Source organism: Fusarium odoratissimum (assembly GCF_000260195.1).
Source record: "Fusarium odoratissimum NRRL 54006 unplaced genomic scaffold supercont1.2, whole genome shotgun sequence".
Taxonomy (NCBI): Eukaryota; Fungi; Ascomycota; class Sordariomycetes; order Hypocreales; family Nectriaceae; genus Fusarium; species Fusarium odoratissimum.
The window spans coordinates 858,128-875,955 of NW_022158688.1; the positions used below are offsets into that span (position 1 = coordinate 858,128).

The window sequence follows — 17,828 nt, forward strand, 5'->3', positions numbered from 1 at the left end:
TTATATCTGCTTACAATCATAGCTGCAATGAGTTGCTGTAAGTCGTTGATCTGTAGATCGATCGCGCTGGGGTGCATGTATGACGTCGTTTACCGAGCTTTTCCCGCTAAATCCGCGTCGCTAAACGGTAGCCCGAAAATAATTCATCGTGCCTGGAGAGCTTGTGCTCAATAGCTTCGTGAATCTTCAAAGACATTCAAATCCTTGACCTTTCGGACATCCACCCAACAACATACCGGCGCTTGTCTGACACCGTGGCTAACACCATCGCCTTTTTCATACGCGTGTCGGCAACATAACCTTTCACCAGCCACGCTCATTGAGACGACTTTGCCCACACCATCACCAATCGATCATGCGATAGCACCCTTAAATACTGACTGACAGAGCGCTCCCCCCCGTCGCCCAACATGTCAGTCAGCCCAGCGCCCTCCCTCCAACTCGCGGAGTATCTCGAGAAGCTCCCCGGCACGACCTTCCGCAAGCTCTACCAACAACCCTCAACCGCGTTCGCCATCTTCCGTCGCATGCTCCCGCACCTCGGTTTGTCACCACAACCACTACACCCGCCCAATCTCTAACACCCCCCTAGCAAAGACGTTTGTCATGCGCATTCTCTACTCTCCCAAGCCCATACTCCTCAGCGATCTAGATGACTGGGTGAAACCAAGCCATAAGCGGCAGAAAGACCAGGCGTTATCGATCCTGCGCGTTCTGCACATCGTTTCGATCACGGCGCCTTCGAAGGAACGACCGCAGGAAATGCAACTTACTACGAACTTTAAACTATCCCTTCGACTCGCGCTATCAGGCGGTGGTACACACAACTCCTTCGGTGTGCCGTCAACACTCCAAATCCCCCCCGAAATCGACATCGCCTTCCTCGATCGCTACGCCCGAAAGAAATGGGAAGACATTCTGCACTTCGTCGTATCTAGTGTTGGCTACAAGAGCGCCGGCGAGTCTTCTGGACCGAATAAGAGCGTGAAAGAACTCCTCGTCGCGGGCCGTCTCGTCGATCGTAAAGCAAGCGGCAGCGTTGGTATCACACAAGCTGGTTTTACCTTTTTGCTGCAAGAGGCCAATGCGCAAGTATGGACGCTGCTGTTGCTTTGGCTGGAGGCTATGGAGGTGAATAAGATGGCTGGGCTGGAGGCTACAGATATGCTCTCGTTCCTCTTCGTACTCGCCAGCATGGAACTTGGTCGCGCGTACGACACGAATGCGCTGACGGAACAGCGTAAGAACATGTTACCCTCGCTTGTCGACTTTGGGTTGATTTACATCCCTAACCACAAACGATCCATGTTCTTCCCGACTCGTCTGGCTACAACCCTCACCTCGAGCAGCAATAGTCTTCGCAGCATTAGTGATGGCGTTGCAGCCGCTACGGCAGCTGCTCTTCAACCAGGCCAATCCGGCGCACCAGGCGGAAGCGTGACCGCCGCTAATACTGAGCAGCGCGGCAGTGTGATTATCGAGACCAACTACCGTATCTACGCCTACACTCAGTCAACACTTCAAATCGCCGTCCTGGCCCTCTTCACCAAACTCGCAATGCGCTTCCCCGACATGGTCGCCGGCCGAATTTCCCGCCAGTCCATCCGACAAGCCATTCAATTCGGCATCACCGCCGAGCAGATCATCTCCTACCTTTCCGCGCACGCACACGATCAAATGCACCGCACCGCGGCTCTCAACAATAAACCCGTTCTTCCCCCCACGGTAGTTGATCAAATTCGTCTGTGGCAGCTCGAAAACGAACGCATGAAGACAACGAGCGGATTCTTATTCAAGTCATTCGAGGATGATAGGGAATACAAAGATATTGCAAGATTTGCTGAGGAGGTGGGTGTTTTGGTGTGGAAGAATGATGCAAGACAGATGTTCTTTGCGAGCAAGCATGAACAGATTAGAGATTATATGAAGATTCGCAAGAAGACGGAATGAGAATATTTTCGCGAGATGGGAAAAAAGGGGGAGGGTAAGAGATCTACAGCATTGGAGTTTTTGGCGTCGACGGGATATTTAGAGGCGACTTTCCAAGTTATTTCCACTCGAAAGCCGGGGGCCAAGATGCGGTTGGCGTTGGATGTTACTACATTTCCGGCTAGAATTTGACTACAGTTCGTTATTAAGCCTGTATGCGACTTGAGCAATGTCTACAGGATCTCATGGCGATCTTCTCGTGGTGGATGGCAACAGGTTATTAGCCTTCTCAAGATAGTACTGAAGGATGTTCTCACTTGGGGTACAAAGAGACTTGAGACCCCAAATGGTATGCAAAAAATGAAAGCCTGGTCAAATCTTAGTATCTACTACACCTAACCCATACAAATAGTCAAAGTTAAGGACTTGACATATCTTTCTATAACTGTCTATTTTAGGATCCCCATCACTTGTGACTAAAGTCTCACTGTTTCTTTTACCCCTTGGCCGGGACACTCTCATCATAAGCATTCACATTCGCACCATAAGGTTACTAAGAATTCGACATTCGAAAGACATTAATTATTTCATAGCTACAGCATTACCTGCGTTCCTTCATGCCTCTTCAATCATGATACAAACTCGCTAATAAAAACAAACAGCTCGGGCTTCGACACCTTGCGACTTCATCAAGGAATAAATCGCTAACATAGAGGTGTACCACAATGCCAACTGTTGGCTGTAACAAGTCCCTTTCAACTATTATACACTTTAAAATGATTCAACCAGTGACAAGCGAGCTCAGAACAAAGCATAATCATGTGTATCCGTGTTTGTCTTTTTACTCCAACAAAGAGCATTCAGTTGATGGAAACCCGCTTCCCGCGTCCTCTAACCGCAGGCACGGGCTTCGCCTGTCTAGCAATTGGGACACGAGATTCGCTCATAGCTGGAAGGATTCGTCTTCCTCCTTTGTTTTGGTTTGTGCCAAAAAGCTTGCCCATCAGACTCTTGTCCTCCATGCGACCTCCCTGAGGGAGGAGTTGTGGCTTTCCCACACGACGGGCATATGACTGCTGCCAGGCTACCAATGACCGGCGTGCTTCGCTCGTGATACAAAGACTTTCGAGGTGTTGGAAGATTCGCAGGCATCTAGCATCCTTATTACATGGTGGGGTGCGAGGCTTTGTTCCAGTTAGACTTGTAAGTGCCGATGTGGTGGTGGAGTGGGAGAGGTGAGTCGGACGGGAGTTGACAGCCACGCGATCGGTGGTCATTGCGTGGTGCTGAAAGAGGTTCCCAGGACTCGAGCCCGAGGGGTTAGCCTCCCCATTGCTGTATTCTTCGGCTAAGAAACGATCATGCAGAGAAACAAAGCGCCCAGACCAATATGCAGATGGTTGTGATGTGGTGATGTGCCTGGGGTCTGGTTGCACTTCTGTCGCCGTGGTGCCTGAGCTGCTGCTGGATCGAGAAACTAGAGATGCTCGCGACAATCTAAGTCGTGAGGTAGTTGATGCGAATAAACTACTTGTTGAAGATGCAGACGTTTTGCGAGATGATGGGTCATCGGAATCATGGGAGGCTGAGAGTTTAGAGTTGAGTGAAGATCGGGAGATGGATGTTTTAAGATCGCTCAAAACGGTCAATGTTCGTGACTTTGGAAGATGGCTTTTGTTCTTTTGAGAACCATCCTGGGGAACATGTTCCGGGAGAGCTGACTTTTTATGGTCGGAGGGGGGGAAGTTCTCGTCTTGAACAGTGGATTCGAAGCTCAAGTCCTCATAGATAGACTGGAATGAGCTGGTTGTGGGCAAAGGCTTTATTGGGGCAGCACTCGAAAGGCACTGATGCGAAGATGAAGTAGTGAGGCCAGGCTTCGGGGAGCTAAGGGTTCTCTTTGTTGTGGGCAGATGAAATTTTGTTGTCGGTATGCGGGTCTTTGTTGAAGTCGAACAAGAGGCTGCGTTCAGATTGCAACTCGAAGTTGCAGTCAGCCCAGACCTGGCAACAGTAGGGGGACTAGCAAGTGATCCATGTGCCGAGAAACTAGCACAGATTCGTCGAGTTGCTTTCCTAGCTTCAACGTTTTCTTTGTCTGACAATGACTCGTCTGAACCGCTGCAGTCTTTGATGGTGGGAACAATGATGAGGGTTTCACTTCGAGTGAAGTCGGGACCTCGAGAATTCTTGACAGGTCCAATTGGACCAGAGATAACAGGACGCTTCTTCTTTCCTCGTGAGAAGACATTGGATAGGGTGGGTAGACGAGGTCGAGAAGAGGATCTGTGGAAGCCAGTGCTGTTTCGAAGAGCCTCCATTGTTGTTGTAAGTCGAAACGGAAGCTAGAGACGGGATGATGGATTTGTTATTGTATTAGATGGGCTCTCCCTCTTCAACTTGCAACAAGAACCAATGACCCAGAGGCGGAAGAATCGAGAGCAGGATAGCTCGAAAAAGAATTAAGGGTAGCGAAGGTCGAGAAGCCAAAACGGCTCCAAGGAAGTAAGTGCGTGCTTCTTTGACTAACTCATCGAAAGCGGATTCAAAAATGATCCACACAGCGAAGCGTATTAATAGTCTGTATCGAAATTGTTCCTAATTATCTCTCCGAAAGAGAGGGAACAAGTGAACGTTGTTGTGGCGTAGACGACCGGCAGCAAGGAGAAGGACCAGAATAAAGAATCGTTCGTAGAACATGACGCTGGGAACAGTAAAGAATGGGACAGTATTGAAGAAGGGTGTGAATATTAGCGATTGTGTGTTTGTTTTTGGGATGCGTTGCCTGGAGACGTCTGGTTTGTTTTGATGTGTTGTAGTGAAGTTTTGCCAGTGTCAGTGTTAGGTCAAGCTTTGCGCTTTGACAGTGATGAACAGTTGACAGCTGCATCACCTGCTTGCGCAAGAGGAAGTCGTTCCCCGGGGCAGTTCTTCCCCCTACCTTGTAGAGGAGCTACTGCTGTTATTATCACTAAAATAGCGAGCCGGGTAGGAGCTCATTGTGGTCTTAATATCGAGTGGCTGTCTATTCTTTGTCTAAAGCTTCTTATCCAATGCATCGTCTTCGTGACAACCATCTCAACACCGTCTACAAATATCCATTTGTCTCTCCATTTGTGCTCCCATTACAAAACTCATCATTCCATCCATTGATCTCAAACTCAAACTTGAAATCGCCTTCTCCCTTAGGCACCGCATTGCCATTTCCATCCCAAAGCGCCCTCTCCACCATGGTGACATTACCCTCCCAATCGACCAGAACCACGGTCTGTCGCTGGGTGCCGTACATGCCAGTCTCGAAACCCATGATAGGTGTTGTACTAGGATCCGGTCGACCTTCGGATATCAGCTCTTCAGCAGCTGCTTGATCATCTGTCCATTCACCGGGTCCTTTCGCCATGGCCGCTTCCATTGCCTTTCGATGCTTTTCGTCGCCGATTAAGGGGATGAAGACACTCTTCTTGAGCTCGTGGATATATTCGACAAGACTGGCGTTTTCGTTCCTGGGTAGTGTGTCGTGGCTGAGAACATCAAAGAGGTCCGAAACAAAGTCATCCTTGCTTTTCTTGTCGGATACAGATTTATCGATGGCTTCTCGGAAGAGCTTCTTTCCCATGGCGATCTTGGGCCATTCGTCTTGTTTCCCTGTCGCATCGAAGGCTGTGTTGCTCAGACCCCAAATCTCACCGCGCTCTTTGGCGACGATGGGCACCTCTTCGACGTTACCCGCCCGGTTGCTTACAATCGCAATACCTTGAGTCTGCTTCCTCAGCTTGCCGCAAACCATGGAAAAGCCGCCGACGCCCTTAACGCCGTCGTTCTTGACCAGTTTGTGGACGCTGTCCTTGAGGCTCTCTTCGGGCGGTGTTCCCAACCAGGCGGTGACCATACCGCCCCGGCTTTTGGCAGCATGAATAGGGTGGTTCTGGTCCTGAACATCTGTTTCTCGGTAATTGGTGAGTACGGCCATCAGACCGTCCTTGCTAATGCCCATCCATGTTCCTTTCTCTGCTCGTTGAAGATCCCGTGATGATAAGACTGGTCGACCAGATGTACTGTGAGTCCACCAGTGAGGCCGCGATGTAGGCCTAAGAATGAACTCGTCCCGATTATCGATGGCAATTAATGCATAATCGGGATGCGCAGTAGTGAGAAGTACGATGCACATGGCTTTGGTGGCTTTCCACTAATAAATATGTGTGTCTTGCTTTGTTGCAGTATGATTCGGAGATTTTGTCTGTTCCTGTAGTGACGTTGAAGGTTGTTGACGCAAGTGGCATTCATAAATGTTGAACCCGTTGAATAGCTTACAGTGGGGGGGGATCAGCGCCTTTAAGCTTTAAAGACCCCCTAATAAAAAAGTGCCTTGGCGTGTTTGCCTCGTCATGACAAACACGTCAGTTTCCCCTACTACGTGTCGTGTTCCTGAGTTGTCCCTCGGTAAGATAGCGTCCCTCACTTGAGTTAGATGCCGAAATGATCTGATGTCGCGGCTCACGGGCTGCGGCGGTCGGCTTCGGGATGTCGCCCCCAGCTCCAGCGAGTTGCGTTGCGGGGAATGGGAATGGGAACAGCTGAGGCTTAGAACGTGGGATGACAGGGCGTGACAATCCCACGTGAAAGACGCCTGATATTTTGTATGAATCCTTGCTCGTTTAGATCGATCCAGATTGCCGGGGGTCTCCGGTCTCAGATCCTTTCTATTTGTGACTTTGTGTCTGACAATTAGTCGCCTTGTTAATCATCGCTTGAGATCACACCACCCTCAACCATGATATGCTGTTTGTGTTTGACATCAAGGGAACAATCATTCGTGGGCAAGAAAATGTTTTATTTTGTGAAGCAGAGTGCAATTCCCTCTGCAATTCGATTACCAAACATGTAGTTGTTTTTGCTCTTTAAACATAATCGTTGAGCATTGCTATTTTTAGTTACCCGTGTAAGTGCCTATCATTTGAACCTCGACAGAGACGCCGATTACATGACACACACCAGAGTCAAGGCATGCCGGGCTTCTTGTTACACTACGAAAAATCACACGTGATATTCTTTCCCAAGTGAACTCTTCGAAACGCGACTGGCATTCCCTCACAATTGCAAGATTGATTAAGTGAGGCAGGGTGTGGCATTCACAGGCAATGCAACGACGGTTCTTAAAGGTGGGCCCAGATGGGCTGTCAAGAAATATGCCACTCCCGTGAGCGTATCAAAATGCGTGCGCATCAACTGTATAAATCTAAAGGTTATAATGAGTATCTGGCAATTCGTTGGTCAATCCCTTTTTTGGTTTCGGAACGCGCGCATTTTCAGGGGTAATTTGAACTATAATGAAGCCATGGCATCTCGTCTAAGTCGTGAGCCTCAACGATATGGGTCCTCATCAATTTCGTATCATGGCCATGATTTTCGTATCAAGTGGGACTCCTCATATTCACCGTAGAAAGATCGATTCTCAAAGATGCACAGTGGTTCGTATAATGCTTGTAATAATGTCAGCATGTTAAACAACAAGCCACTCATTGCTGTGACCCTCACAACAGCATGCTCGGTCAAATAGGGCTTTGGTAGGCAGCAGAATTCTCATAGTGACTTTCTAGGGGAAGTTATATGGTTCGACTAAAAGTCTGTAGGTGCTCTCAGGTTTTCGTGTCTCCAACTCGGAGTGACATGGAAATGTGCTATGGATGCCCTGCCAGCAAGTACTCCTCTGGTGATCGTCTCAACTCGACCAAATTGACGCCAAGTACTCTGAATATCTCTCTGATTTGAAACAGCTTTGTTAGAGCGAGGGACATGAAGATCTCGTGAGTCGAAGCATTTAAATGCTATCATGTTCGTCTATCCCGCCAGAGTGGCGTTATCTACTTGCGTGCGACTCTTATCCCAAGTCAAAAACTTCATTTAGTTCAATATTATACAAGCTTTCATCTCGAGCTTTGGATCTCAAGGGAAATATGATCATGGTTGCGTGTAGCAAAAGTTTATCCTCGGGGACAGGCGAATATCTTCATACTGTAGCCCCCCTGACTCACTGATGATCAAATACTTTCTTCAAGAACAAGCTTAAATGGATTTGATACCCGTCGCGCAGGGGATACCCAATCATTTAAGGGGACTATTCGAGGATGTATTATATCCTTTAGCATGGAAATGCGCGCAATATGACTGCCTCCGTCTCAGTGGTGATATCACCCCCAGCTTCACTTACGCACCAAAGTATACGATTTCCTCTTGATTAAATAACTTCCATGTCTTGATATGTCTTCCTATCTTTTTACTATAAATACGATGCAGTATCCTTGTCTTTATTGTTTCTTCTCTTTACTCTTTATCACAGCGAAACATCTCGAGTTCCTCACTCTCAATCACATAAGAACATTTCGACTTCTTCATCTCTATCACTTCGAAACATTTCTACCAAACAGTAAGTCATTTTCACCTTAAGCTTTCATGGGTAACTAACATAGGTAGTATCACTTCACACTTGACACAGAAGTAAGCGTCTAGAATATCCACCCTGATATCAAACTTACTTCTAACCTGCCATCAAACACTATGTCGTGTTTTACACCAATCAACGGTCATGAGGTGGAAGAGAAGCGCGCTCAAGCCAGAAGATGCTACTGGTGTGTTGTCACGGGGTCCGTGGAGGAGTGTTGCAAGCACGCTGAGGAGGCAGACGCAGACTTGCAGCACTGTCAAGGTGATGACGAGATGCAGCTTTGCGAAGAGGAGGAAGCTGCAGTTCAGGAAGAGACGGAGGGGACCATTCAGGCGGAGAATGAAGCTCCTTCTCAAGCGGCCGCGGAGCCACCCGTCGTCGAGGAAAGAGCCAGTATGGAAAGGGTCAGCAGGAGCGGCAAGGTCAACAATCGGAAGACATGCCCCATATGCAGCGGCAAGGAATACAACATGAGCAACTTCACGGATCACATGAAGGTCCACAGGCTGGAAGTGTTGGGGGTACGAGCTCGTCATCCTTGCGAATGCTGCAAGGACCCCAGAAAGTGTCTCGTGGCTCCTATTCCCCTGAATATCGAGACGTACTCCTGCATATGTTGCCTCAGGGCCCATAAGAAATGCAGCTTCAATGGGCTTAAGGGGCGGGGTGAGAAATGCAAACCTGGAGTACATCCCGCTCTGGAGCGCCGAATAGATTTGTAGTTTTGGTTTCTGTGGTTCAGTAGTTGGGGTTATTGTGGTCTTGGAGTTTAATGGTTCATAGGGAAAATGTTAGAAAGGGATGGAGGAAAGTGTCTTTTGGCTTTTCTTATTACCATGGTTTGTAGCATAGTAATTGATCCGATCTATGGACGGGACACGAAGCTTTCTTGATGTCAATGAAAATGTTCTATGTTGTTTTCTTACTCCCCCAAGTCATTCATCTTTTTCCCCCTTCTAATCATTCAGTCCAATTTCTATGTCTACATTGATCTCGTAGCACCACATCGAGTTGACACTGCGACATGCAGCATTACTACGCCGGTTGACCTGATTCTATAGAATACCTCAGCAGTGATTCCGATTCTGTAGTATAACCTACCGGCGGCTGCTCCAGTCCTATAATCTCACTCGTATTGCATGTTTATATGGCAGTGTGCTACCTCCTTGAGGTTTGGTACAGGGCAATAGACTGGTACTTTAGTGACCCCTACGTTATCTATTAACATAGTAACAGAACCTCCGATCTTCAAAGCTTTCTGAATCTGGAAACCTCGTGTCCGGAGTAGCTAGCTACCAAGACATCTGCAGGCGTTGTCTTGGTAAGTTTTTTATGTGCATATTTGTAGAGTTTAGTAACAAACAAGACGCTTCTATTCATGTTCCCGATGCGGTAACCAATTCAGAGCTTGAGACATATTCTAGAAGGATTTAAACTTTATTTAGGCCGAGGAGGGGACTTATATATCTCTAGCTCAAACTTAACGCCAACGTCATACAGAGTGACCTTGACAGAAGCAATCATCAAGGGCAGAGCGGCCGGCCACCTTGCCCAGCCACAGGGCAACTGACAGGACTTGAACTTCAGAAGTAATGTTGCCAAATCTCACATTTGTTCAGTTTCGTTACTGCAAGATTGACGGCTTCTGGATGAATCCTAAAACTCAGTTTCATGACAGTGTGGGGATATGCTGCTTTGCCTCATCGCTCTGTATTAATGTTCTTGGGAATTTGGTAGGTCGTGAAGATCTGAACCGACGCATCGTCTAGATTCATGGGGATGCATGCCATCAGCGAGAACTGCCCCTAGGGCTCTCGTGTATCTGTAAAGCTCGAAGATGATGGCTGAGAAGTTGGCTATCGGCCTCTTCAGCTAAAGGACTTGACCACCCTCCTTCGGGCAAGATACTGAGAATGAGCGACTTGATACAAATAAGTCTAAGAATTAAATTGACGGCGTAATTGAATGCGACTCACCTGGCTGTACTGTGACTTAAAACCCCATCCTCTCGATAACCTGGCTGTGCAACCCTAAGAGCTTCTCCAGTTTTGCTGTTATACGGCTTGGCTCTTGAGGTTTTTATGTTCGAAGAAATATTGCCAGGTATTTCAGACAGGCATTGGGGCTGTAGAGATCTCTTGGGAGACATTCATTGGGATGCATACTGTGGATCTCAGGGTTGTAAAGCCTTGCTTGCATCCTCAAAGTGTGCAACTCGTCGGTCTTCTCTTATCTACAGGCGCAGGACCACCCACAAAATCGATATCCATAGACTCGCCTCCCGTGCACAACATTCCCCTGACGTCTGGTGTATCTCGTACACAAAGTACGAGTGATGTAGAAAAGACGGTATGGTAGTGCACCGTCTTGGTGATGCTGCTTCCAATACTTTGTAGAGATTGCCGCCGTATTTGATAAGTATATGGCTATTGGTGTAAATTCTATGTGCATGCTAATGAAAGGGACAGAACTCAAGGAAGGGAGTTGTTACATGGCTCATGTAGGGTGGCCTTGAAACATTTGTCGGCATGAGTGCGAAACCCCAAAAATATAAGACTAATGTCAGCTGAGAAACGACAGCTAGAGACAGAGTAATATGAGTCGCAATGCGTCGAGACTTTGAATTAGCAGTAGATTCACTCATGGCGAGCAAGAGTATATACATATATATATTAGGATAAGAAGGAAAGGAATGAAAAGGCAGGCGAGGGAGAAGAGGGAAGCGGGAGGCCTTGACATTATATAGACGGGCCGCCATATGGATTTGTTATCTATTTCTACTTGCTATATACGAATGTAGATAATATTGGGTTATTAGTTGACACGGTACGACGAGTTTTATCGTGGTTTGTTGGGTTTGCCAGACAATATCGCAGATTGTTATGGTCAAACCAATAGGCAGAGCAACAGCAGCAGACCTTTTTTGCAAACAGCAAAGCCAATCAGCTTCATCCGCATTCACAATGAAACTACACATTATATCAGTTTCAGGATTCGGTTGCGGTTGTACGGCATTTTCATTCAAGTGACTGTCTCGTCACCATTCCTTGCGCTCATAATAACTGCGATATTGGCTGTTTGCACCAAAACCACGGCCGAAAAAATGGACAATTGTCGCAAATTTTGATTTATTTTTTACTTCTTTTACTATTTACACCCAAAATGCACCAAAGTTCAAACGTATACAACCCCGATTTCCTCGTGTTTTCCCTACCATGTACAATCAAATCAAACCCAAACATCAATCACCTCATCTTCCTTCCGTATACAGAACAGCCGTGAGAGTCACTTGCGGAGTGGAGACTTTGGTTCCGCAGAAGACCTCCTTCGCGTTCCGGGCTTCTTCTTCGCATCACCATTCGCACCTCCATTGTCTTTTGCCTCCTCCAGCGCTTCAAGAACAGCAGCCTGGTCGGATCTAAGAACCACGCCCTCGGCGATGACTTCATCACGGCAGACGAACTGCGGAAACAGAATCGCAAGAACCGTCGGTTTAGGGCTCCCCTTCGTCTTGCGAGCGTTGCCGACATCATAGTCGTCATACTGGCGCGCACCTCGAGAATCTTCCTCATCGGGCATCTCTGCAGTAATCATGTCGCGGGAGCGCTGCGCATCGGCCCAAAGTGCAACAGCCTGTCTGAACAGCGTCGGGACGGCATTATAGAAGCCAGTTTGCTTGTACGCCACGACAAGCGGGTGCAGTGTGCTTCGCACCTCGTTGCTCGCTTTACGCACAATGTCCTCTTGGACCGTCTCAGTTTGCTCGGAATCAGAGAGGGACCCGAGAATTTGAGAGCGATATACTGTTTCTCGCCGCTCGTCCCCTTTGAAGAAGCCCAGCATGCTAGATGCAGTGGCCCTCATGTCACTAGCGACGTAGAAGGGTACAAAGACATAAGATAGGAGTGTTTCCGCGATGACAGCGTCAGCGGCAGCACAGCGCATCTTGGCACTTGCTTTGGTGGTGCGAGTTGAGAGTGGGATCTTGGGGAAGCGGGCATGGAGTTCCTGGATCTCACTTGCAGAGTCCTAATAATCGTCAGTATAATTCAGAGAGCGCGAACGCGAAGACCTACATGTGCGCCATCGTGGTCGTTGAAATACTCATTGACAAAGTCGTGAACCTTCTTCGACAACTCCTGGAGATCAGATCGCCTGTGCCCGTTAGTTCAACCCATTTCCTATGGATCAATTACTCACAACTTCTTGACCTCCTCAGTTCCAAAGTCTCGCAAAATACCCTCACCCAGATCACTCTGCGCCTGCGTCAACTTCTCCTTGCATCCTTTCAACTCCTCAATGTTAGCCTCCATCTGCGATTTCTGCAACTCGCACTCCGCATTCATCTCTCTAATCTCAGAAGCGTGGCTCGTCAAATGCGCCTCCGCAGCCGCCAGGTTCTGCTTCAAATTCTCAACCTCTCCCTCCTTCACCTCCGCAGCAGCAAGTTTCTCCCTCGCTTCTTTGACCTCTCTCTCCATGGCTTCAACGGCTGCCTTGTTAGACTCATAAGTTTTATACTTTTGCTCAAATTCTGCAAAGAGTGTTTCTGTCTTTGCATTGGCCTGAGCTTTGTGGTCTGAGAACTCTCGCACGATCTTGTCGTTAAATTCGCGGAGACGCTTGTTCTCGCCCTGTTTGGTTTCGAGTTCTTGCTTTAGAGCTTCGCGCTCCTCGGCCGATTTCTCAAAGTCTTCGATTGAGCCGACATCTTTGGAGACTTCCTTCGCTAAAGCGAGGAGTTGCCATAATTTGGTGTTCTTGGTGAGTGTCTTTTCAGCCGTGCCATTGCCATTAGTATGGCCATTGACCTTGACCTTTGTATCTGCCATGATTGCCTGAAGAATAAAGTATCAATTTTATCGCTAGAAATGGTCGACATTTTAAATTCTTCGCTAAATACACGATCGGGGATTCTCAATTTTGAGGCCATCGCAGAGCCTCATGGTCTGTTCGTGGGCTTGAGGGACAACTCATCAGCACACCACCACACCGGTCAATTAAGCAAGTCATCTTCCACCCCGCCCATTCCTCCTACTGGTTCGTTTCCAATAGCTGTGTCCAATCCTCGAAATATCAGGGCTGAAGGGCGTTACACAACACGCGGGGTAACCCCAATGACATTGAGCCTTTCGGCACCATCATCGTCTGCAGAGTCGAGCCTCAAAGCAAAAGTCGTCGCAGTAGCCTATTGAGGTGTTTCTTGCTGTGTGACGGTGAGCGCATTGTTTGGACAATTGGCTATCGACGTTTCGGTATGCGGTCGCCTTGTGATGAATTGCCTGAGGCCCTTTGCAGCATCAGCCTAGTCTTGTGCTTCCTTTTCCTTCTCCTTCTCCTTCTCTTTCTTTCCCTTGTGTTTCTTTCCCTTATCTTCCTCCTTCTTGTCCTCCCCCTTCATCTCACCCCTGCCATCGCTGAGCCCAGATTTGTCGAATAGATGAAGCTCGACAGATTGAGGCACACCACCAAGGACAGGCTTCGGCAAGACTTGCTTGTGAACGCTGTACCAGCTCTCCTTGTCCATGAGCTCAAACAGGACTTCTTCTGATTCGTGGCGAGGCTTGGTGGCTAGGAAGACTTTTGTAGTAAATGGTTCGCCTTCCGGAAAGTAGGTCAGATTTGCTGCATGAATGGCTGAGAGCGTTTCGACGAGTGCTGGGAGCATGTCGACATTGTAGGTACAGTCGCTGAGCATCACGAGATCCCAAGGTCCAGATCGAACCTCGGGTCCAAAGCGACCTTGTCTGCCCTCCTCCCAGTCAAGATTTTCGTAGAGCATTCGAACAGGGTTCTCTTGGAAGCGTAGATGAGAGTTTTCCAACCTCTTCATATTAGATCTCGCGCGCTCCTCAGCTTCTGGTAGATCGGTCATGAGAATAGTGCAGTCGCCACCTGAAGGCTGCAGTCGGGGGTACACAGCGGCGAGCCCAGCACCCAAGATACCCACACCGCAACCCAATTCCAACACACGGATCGACTTCTGGCGGCTGAAGATATTCTTCATTGTTCTCATGCAGGGGTTTTGGCTAGACTCGCTATCGGGAGCAGTCTCGATACCTGCAAGTGCACACGTCGCTATCACGCCTCCATCCCAGATGTGACGCGCAATACTCTCACCGATCTCCTCCTCAATCTCAATCGTTCCCAGCCCCTCGGGTATGTCGTTCAGTTGAAGTCTTCGAATAGACACAGCATTGTCTGCGGGTGTGAGAGTTAAAGGCACCCAAGCTGGCATGACAGCGCCTTTCTCTGCAGCTTCCTTCCGATACCGCATCTTCTCAGCCGACAAGGCCAGAATGCGAGGGACGCTTTCGGCAGTGTGAACAGGTTCTGATGCCCGAACGCAAACATGGACTCTCATTCCAGATTCGAGAGCTCGTTCGAGAGCGACGGGCATTTCCAATGCTGGCTTTGCAACGCGCATGCCGGGTTCCCAGTCAAGATGTCCAGGATCTGAGAGGAGCCATGTTGAGCTTCCTTCGGGAGAGGCGGCGATGGCAACAACTTGGAGGTCTAGAAATCTCTCTGGGAAGAGAAACGAGTCGCCGAGGTCTGTTGTGATGGTGAAGAGCAGCTGAACCAGGGTGCCGCGGCGGTTCTTAATCACCTTGGGTGGCCCCAGGAATCTGACATAGTGCATTGTGACGTGATGAGTCTCTCAATAACTCAGAAAGGGCCCGGATATCTCTGTGTTGATTCGACCCCAATTGACTTGCCAGGTGTTGTAACTTTTGTCGTTCTTGTTGTTTATTGAGCCTCGGGTTGAGCTGATCAACCCAACCTCTCGCATGAGGTGATGGGGAATTTTGACCAGCTACTGCACGCTTAGTCATCACCGCTGCATTCACATGAATCCAATCTTAAGTGAAGCGGACTGTTTGGAATTATACAAGATGTTTTAAAAATGTCATAGGTAGTAAGAATTGAAGCACTAGAGGGAGTCCGCTGTTTCTTTAACTACAAGTTAACTGATAAGCACCTTGTGATGCTGTGAAATTTGATAGTCGCTTCACAAGCATTTTACCATCAATCAGCTCCATCGACGCATTTGAAGGCCACACCAACCAGCTGAAAAAAAATGACAAAGGCTTGAAGATAACTTCTGGGTTTATAAGAAAACCCCCCCAATGATCTAGGATAGGCTCTAAGAGGATGATGTTGAGTCGATGTTAAACATCATCTTTGCAGTGGAAAGTTACCTACCCGAGACTTTCTCTACATTTCCAGGTGCCAGTGCCACCAGGTGGTCAGAGAAGAGGAAACATTGAAGTAGTTAGAGACATATGAGGTAGAATTAAACATGGCTGCCAATTAAGTGATTGTTTTACGTTTAATCAGGACTCAAAGTGGATAAAGCCCATGCCCTGTTAATCACGTCTTGACGAACCGTTCATGCGTTATATATATCCTGAACCCAACCCTCGCAATAACACATTCGCAACACCGCGAAACATCACTGCAATGTCTTCTACCACTGAGAAGGATGGAGATCAGCTACGCGGTATCCTGCAGACCAAAACCTGGTTCGGGTTCGATCTAGACGATACTCTACATGAATTCCGCACGGCCAGCCGTGCAGCAACCACGAATGTTCTCACCCGCATTGCCAACGAAAATCCATCAACAACGCTCCAAGACCTTCAAACTCAATACGGAATCATTCTCAAGAAAGGAACCGCTGATGCATTCACTGACGGAAAGACCTCACATGACTACCGTCGCGCTCGCTTCGCTGCCACACTGAGCCATTTTGGATTGAGTCACGATAGTGTCGATGAACTTCTGGAGGACTACGAGCGTGTTCTTGTGGATAACTTGACACTCAAACCAGGGACCGTATCTCTTCTTGAAGCAATCAAGGCGTCCGGAAAAAAGATTGCTGTTATCACGGAAGGGCCGCAGGACGCACAGCAGCGAGCAGTAGGAGATTTAGGCGTTGACAAGTACATCGACTTTCTAGCGACTACAAACTTCTTCGGTGTGGCCAAGATCGATGGACTTTTCGGCAAGGTACTTGACCATCTGAAGATCAGACCGCAAGATATCGTGTACATCGGCGACTCGCAGGAGCGCGATATCGAGCCTGCTTCCAAAGAGGGGATACTCGCCATTCACTTACACGAAGCTCAAACAGCGCCACTTGTAGTACAACCTCCCAGCATCAACTCACTCGAGGTACTAGCCAAGCTCATCTAACCTCTGCTGCACACATGTCTGAGACGAGACATGCTCGTAACCGTCGACAAAACACCGCGTTACAAGGCTGAGAGAAATATACCCGCACATATGTAGCTCAATCGATACACCCGTCAAACGTGTCCGTCTCTCACAGGATAGTCCCGACTTTTCTTGATCACGACAACATGCTGCGTCTAACAAACAAATCAGACAAGTGCAACGTTTTGTGCAACGTGAAGCTTTTTCAGCTGATGTCGTACATAATCATCCCACGGCACTGGGCCGAGACATCCAAGTATCATTGAGTTCTACAACAGGGTATATCTTGCTACTTGAGAGGCTGGACTTAGCATTCTATAATTATTTACTGCAAACTCAGCCTTGTATGCACTGCTTACGTTGTGCATATTTTGTCGGGGTTACCTTACTCAATTCCTTCTGCAGGCTGAGCCTCGCAGCTTAGGTATGAATCCAGCCCGTGAGTGTTACACACCTGTCATCCCAGGATGTAATCACGGCTACACGCATTGCAATAATCCCAACCTCCCTCAAGGGATTACGGGCGTCTTAGACGCTGGCGCACGGGGGCACTTTGCCGGGCACACATCACATCACATCGTGGTGTGGTATCAAGGTTACAGTTGGGGGTTGTTCACAGAATAGAAATGTGCTCTGTAGAACCCCAACATGCAAACATTTCTAGACTGGGATAATTTTCTCACTGCGACCTCAATCGAGACCCCCCTATCGTCTTATCACATCACATTGGATCACATGTGCCTCTCAGATGCAAGATCCAGCATATCAATCTGGCCCCCAACCTCTCTTCCCCTCCTCTACCCTCCATATGCCACACGTGGTAAAAACCGCGAAGAAAGAAAAAGCAAGGTAATTCACGTCTGCACTCATTGGTCTCGTAGCCGCTCGCTGCACCCACACCACCACTAATCCTCTCTCAGTAACAGCCTTCACCCACGAAAGAAACTTTTACTAAGTAGAAAATGGCTGATTGTGACGGTCTCATACATGACAGAGTTCACTGTCCAGCAAAAACTCAAGATACGGCATTCCCGGAACAACGTCTAACGCCTCAAGCTTCTAGCTCAACTTTACGAGTCAAGGGAAGGATTCATTCCACAAAGTCCCCAACACCATTTCTCAACGGCATCTCCACCTTTGTTTGATCTGAAACCCACTGATTCCAACGTTTAGCTCCCTCCACCTGCAAGTCATTCTTTCAAAGTTTCACACATTCCAATGCCCCAAGCCCCCAACG

General features: G+C 48.2%; 7 protein-coding genes across 8 annotated transcripts; 3 read left to right on the top strand and 4 right to left on the bottom strand.

Moving 5' to 3' along the window:
* Window positions 1-147: 147 nt before the first annotated feature.
* FOIG_01939 (transcription initiation factor TFIIH subunit 4) lies at window positions 148-2,417 on the top strand. 2 transcript variants are annotated; one of them, XM_031198955.1, is made up of 2 exons: window positions 148-543; window positions 598-2,417. In XM_031198955.1, exon 2 carries the CDS (start codon window positions 607-609, stop codon window positions 1,948-1,950), a length of 1,344 nt encoding a protein of 447 aa, XP_031070992.1. In that variant the 5' UTR covers window positions 148-543; window positions 598-606; the 3' UTR covers window positions 1,951-2,417. The 2 variants fall into 2 exon arrangements, with proteins under 2 accessions (XP_031070992.1, XP_031070991.1); XM_031198954.1 differs by having other exon boundaries at window positions 593-2,394.
* A 250-nt stretch (window positions 2,418-2,667) lies between these two features.
* FOIG_01940 (uncharacterized protein) lies at window positions 2,668-4,374 on the bottom strand. Its single transcript, XM_031198956.1, has one exon. It carries the CDS (start codon window positions 4,248-4,250, stop codon window positions 2,790-2,792), a length of 1,461 nt encoding a protein of 486 aa, XP_031070993.1. The 5' UTR covers window positions 4,251-4,374; the 3' UTR covers window positions 2,668-2,789.
* A 454-nt stretch (window positions 4,375-4,828) lies between these two features.
* FOIG_01941 (uncharacterized protein) lies at window positions 4,829-6,474 on the bottom strand. The gene has a single exon (XM_031198957.1). It carries the CDS (start codon window positions 6,095-6,097, stop codon window positions 5,018-5,020), a length of 1,080 nt encoding a protein of 359 aa, XP_031070994.1. The 5' UTR covers window positions 6,098-6,474; the 3' UTR covers window positions 4,829-5,017.
* Window positions 6,475-8,484: 2,010 nt separating this feature from the next.
* Window positions 8,485-9,005, top strand: FOIG_01942 (uncharacterized protein; the record flags this gene model as incomplete). Its single annotated transcript, XM_031198958.1, has 2 exons — window positions 8,485-8,892; window positions 8,997-9,005. The coding sequence occupies 2 exons, from the start codon at window positions 8,485-8,487 to the stop codon at window positions 9,003-9,005; spliced, it is 417 nt and encodes a 138-aa protein (XP_031070995.1).
* Window positions 9,006-11,656: 2,651 nt separating this feature from the next.
* On the bottom strand, window positions 11,657-13,203 carry FOIG_01943 (uncharacterized protein; the record flags this gene model as incomplete). Its single annotated transcript, XM_031198959.1, has 3 exons — window positions 11,657-12,400; window positions 12,448-12,526; window positions 12,572-13,203. 3 exons carry the CDS (start codon window positions 13,201-13,203, stop codon window positions 11,657-11,659), a joined length of 1,455 nt encoding a protein of 484 aa, XP_031070996.1.
* A 473-nt stretch (window positions 13,204-13,676) lies between these two features.
* FOIG_01944 (uncharacterized protein) lies at window positions 13,677-15,014 on the bottom strand (the record flags this gene model as incomplete). The annotated part of the gene is made up of 1 exon (XM_031198960.1): window positions 13,677-15,014. One exon carries the CDS (start codon window positions 15,012-15,014, stop codon window positions 13,677-13,679), a length of 1,338 nt encoding a protein of 445 aa, XP_031070997.1.
* Window positions 15,015-15,730: 716 nt separating this feature from the next.
* Window positions 15,731-17,029, top strand: FOIG_01945 (hydrolase-the HAD superfamily protein). The gene has a single exon (XM_031198961.1). The coding sequence runs from the start codon at window positions 15,767-15,769 to the stop codon at window positions 16,568-16,570; it is 804 nt and encodes a 267-aa protein (XP_031070998.1). The 5' UTR covers window positions 15,731-15,766; the 3' UTR covers window positions 16,571-17,029.
* Window positions 17,030-17,828: the final 799 nt, after the last annotated feature.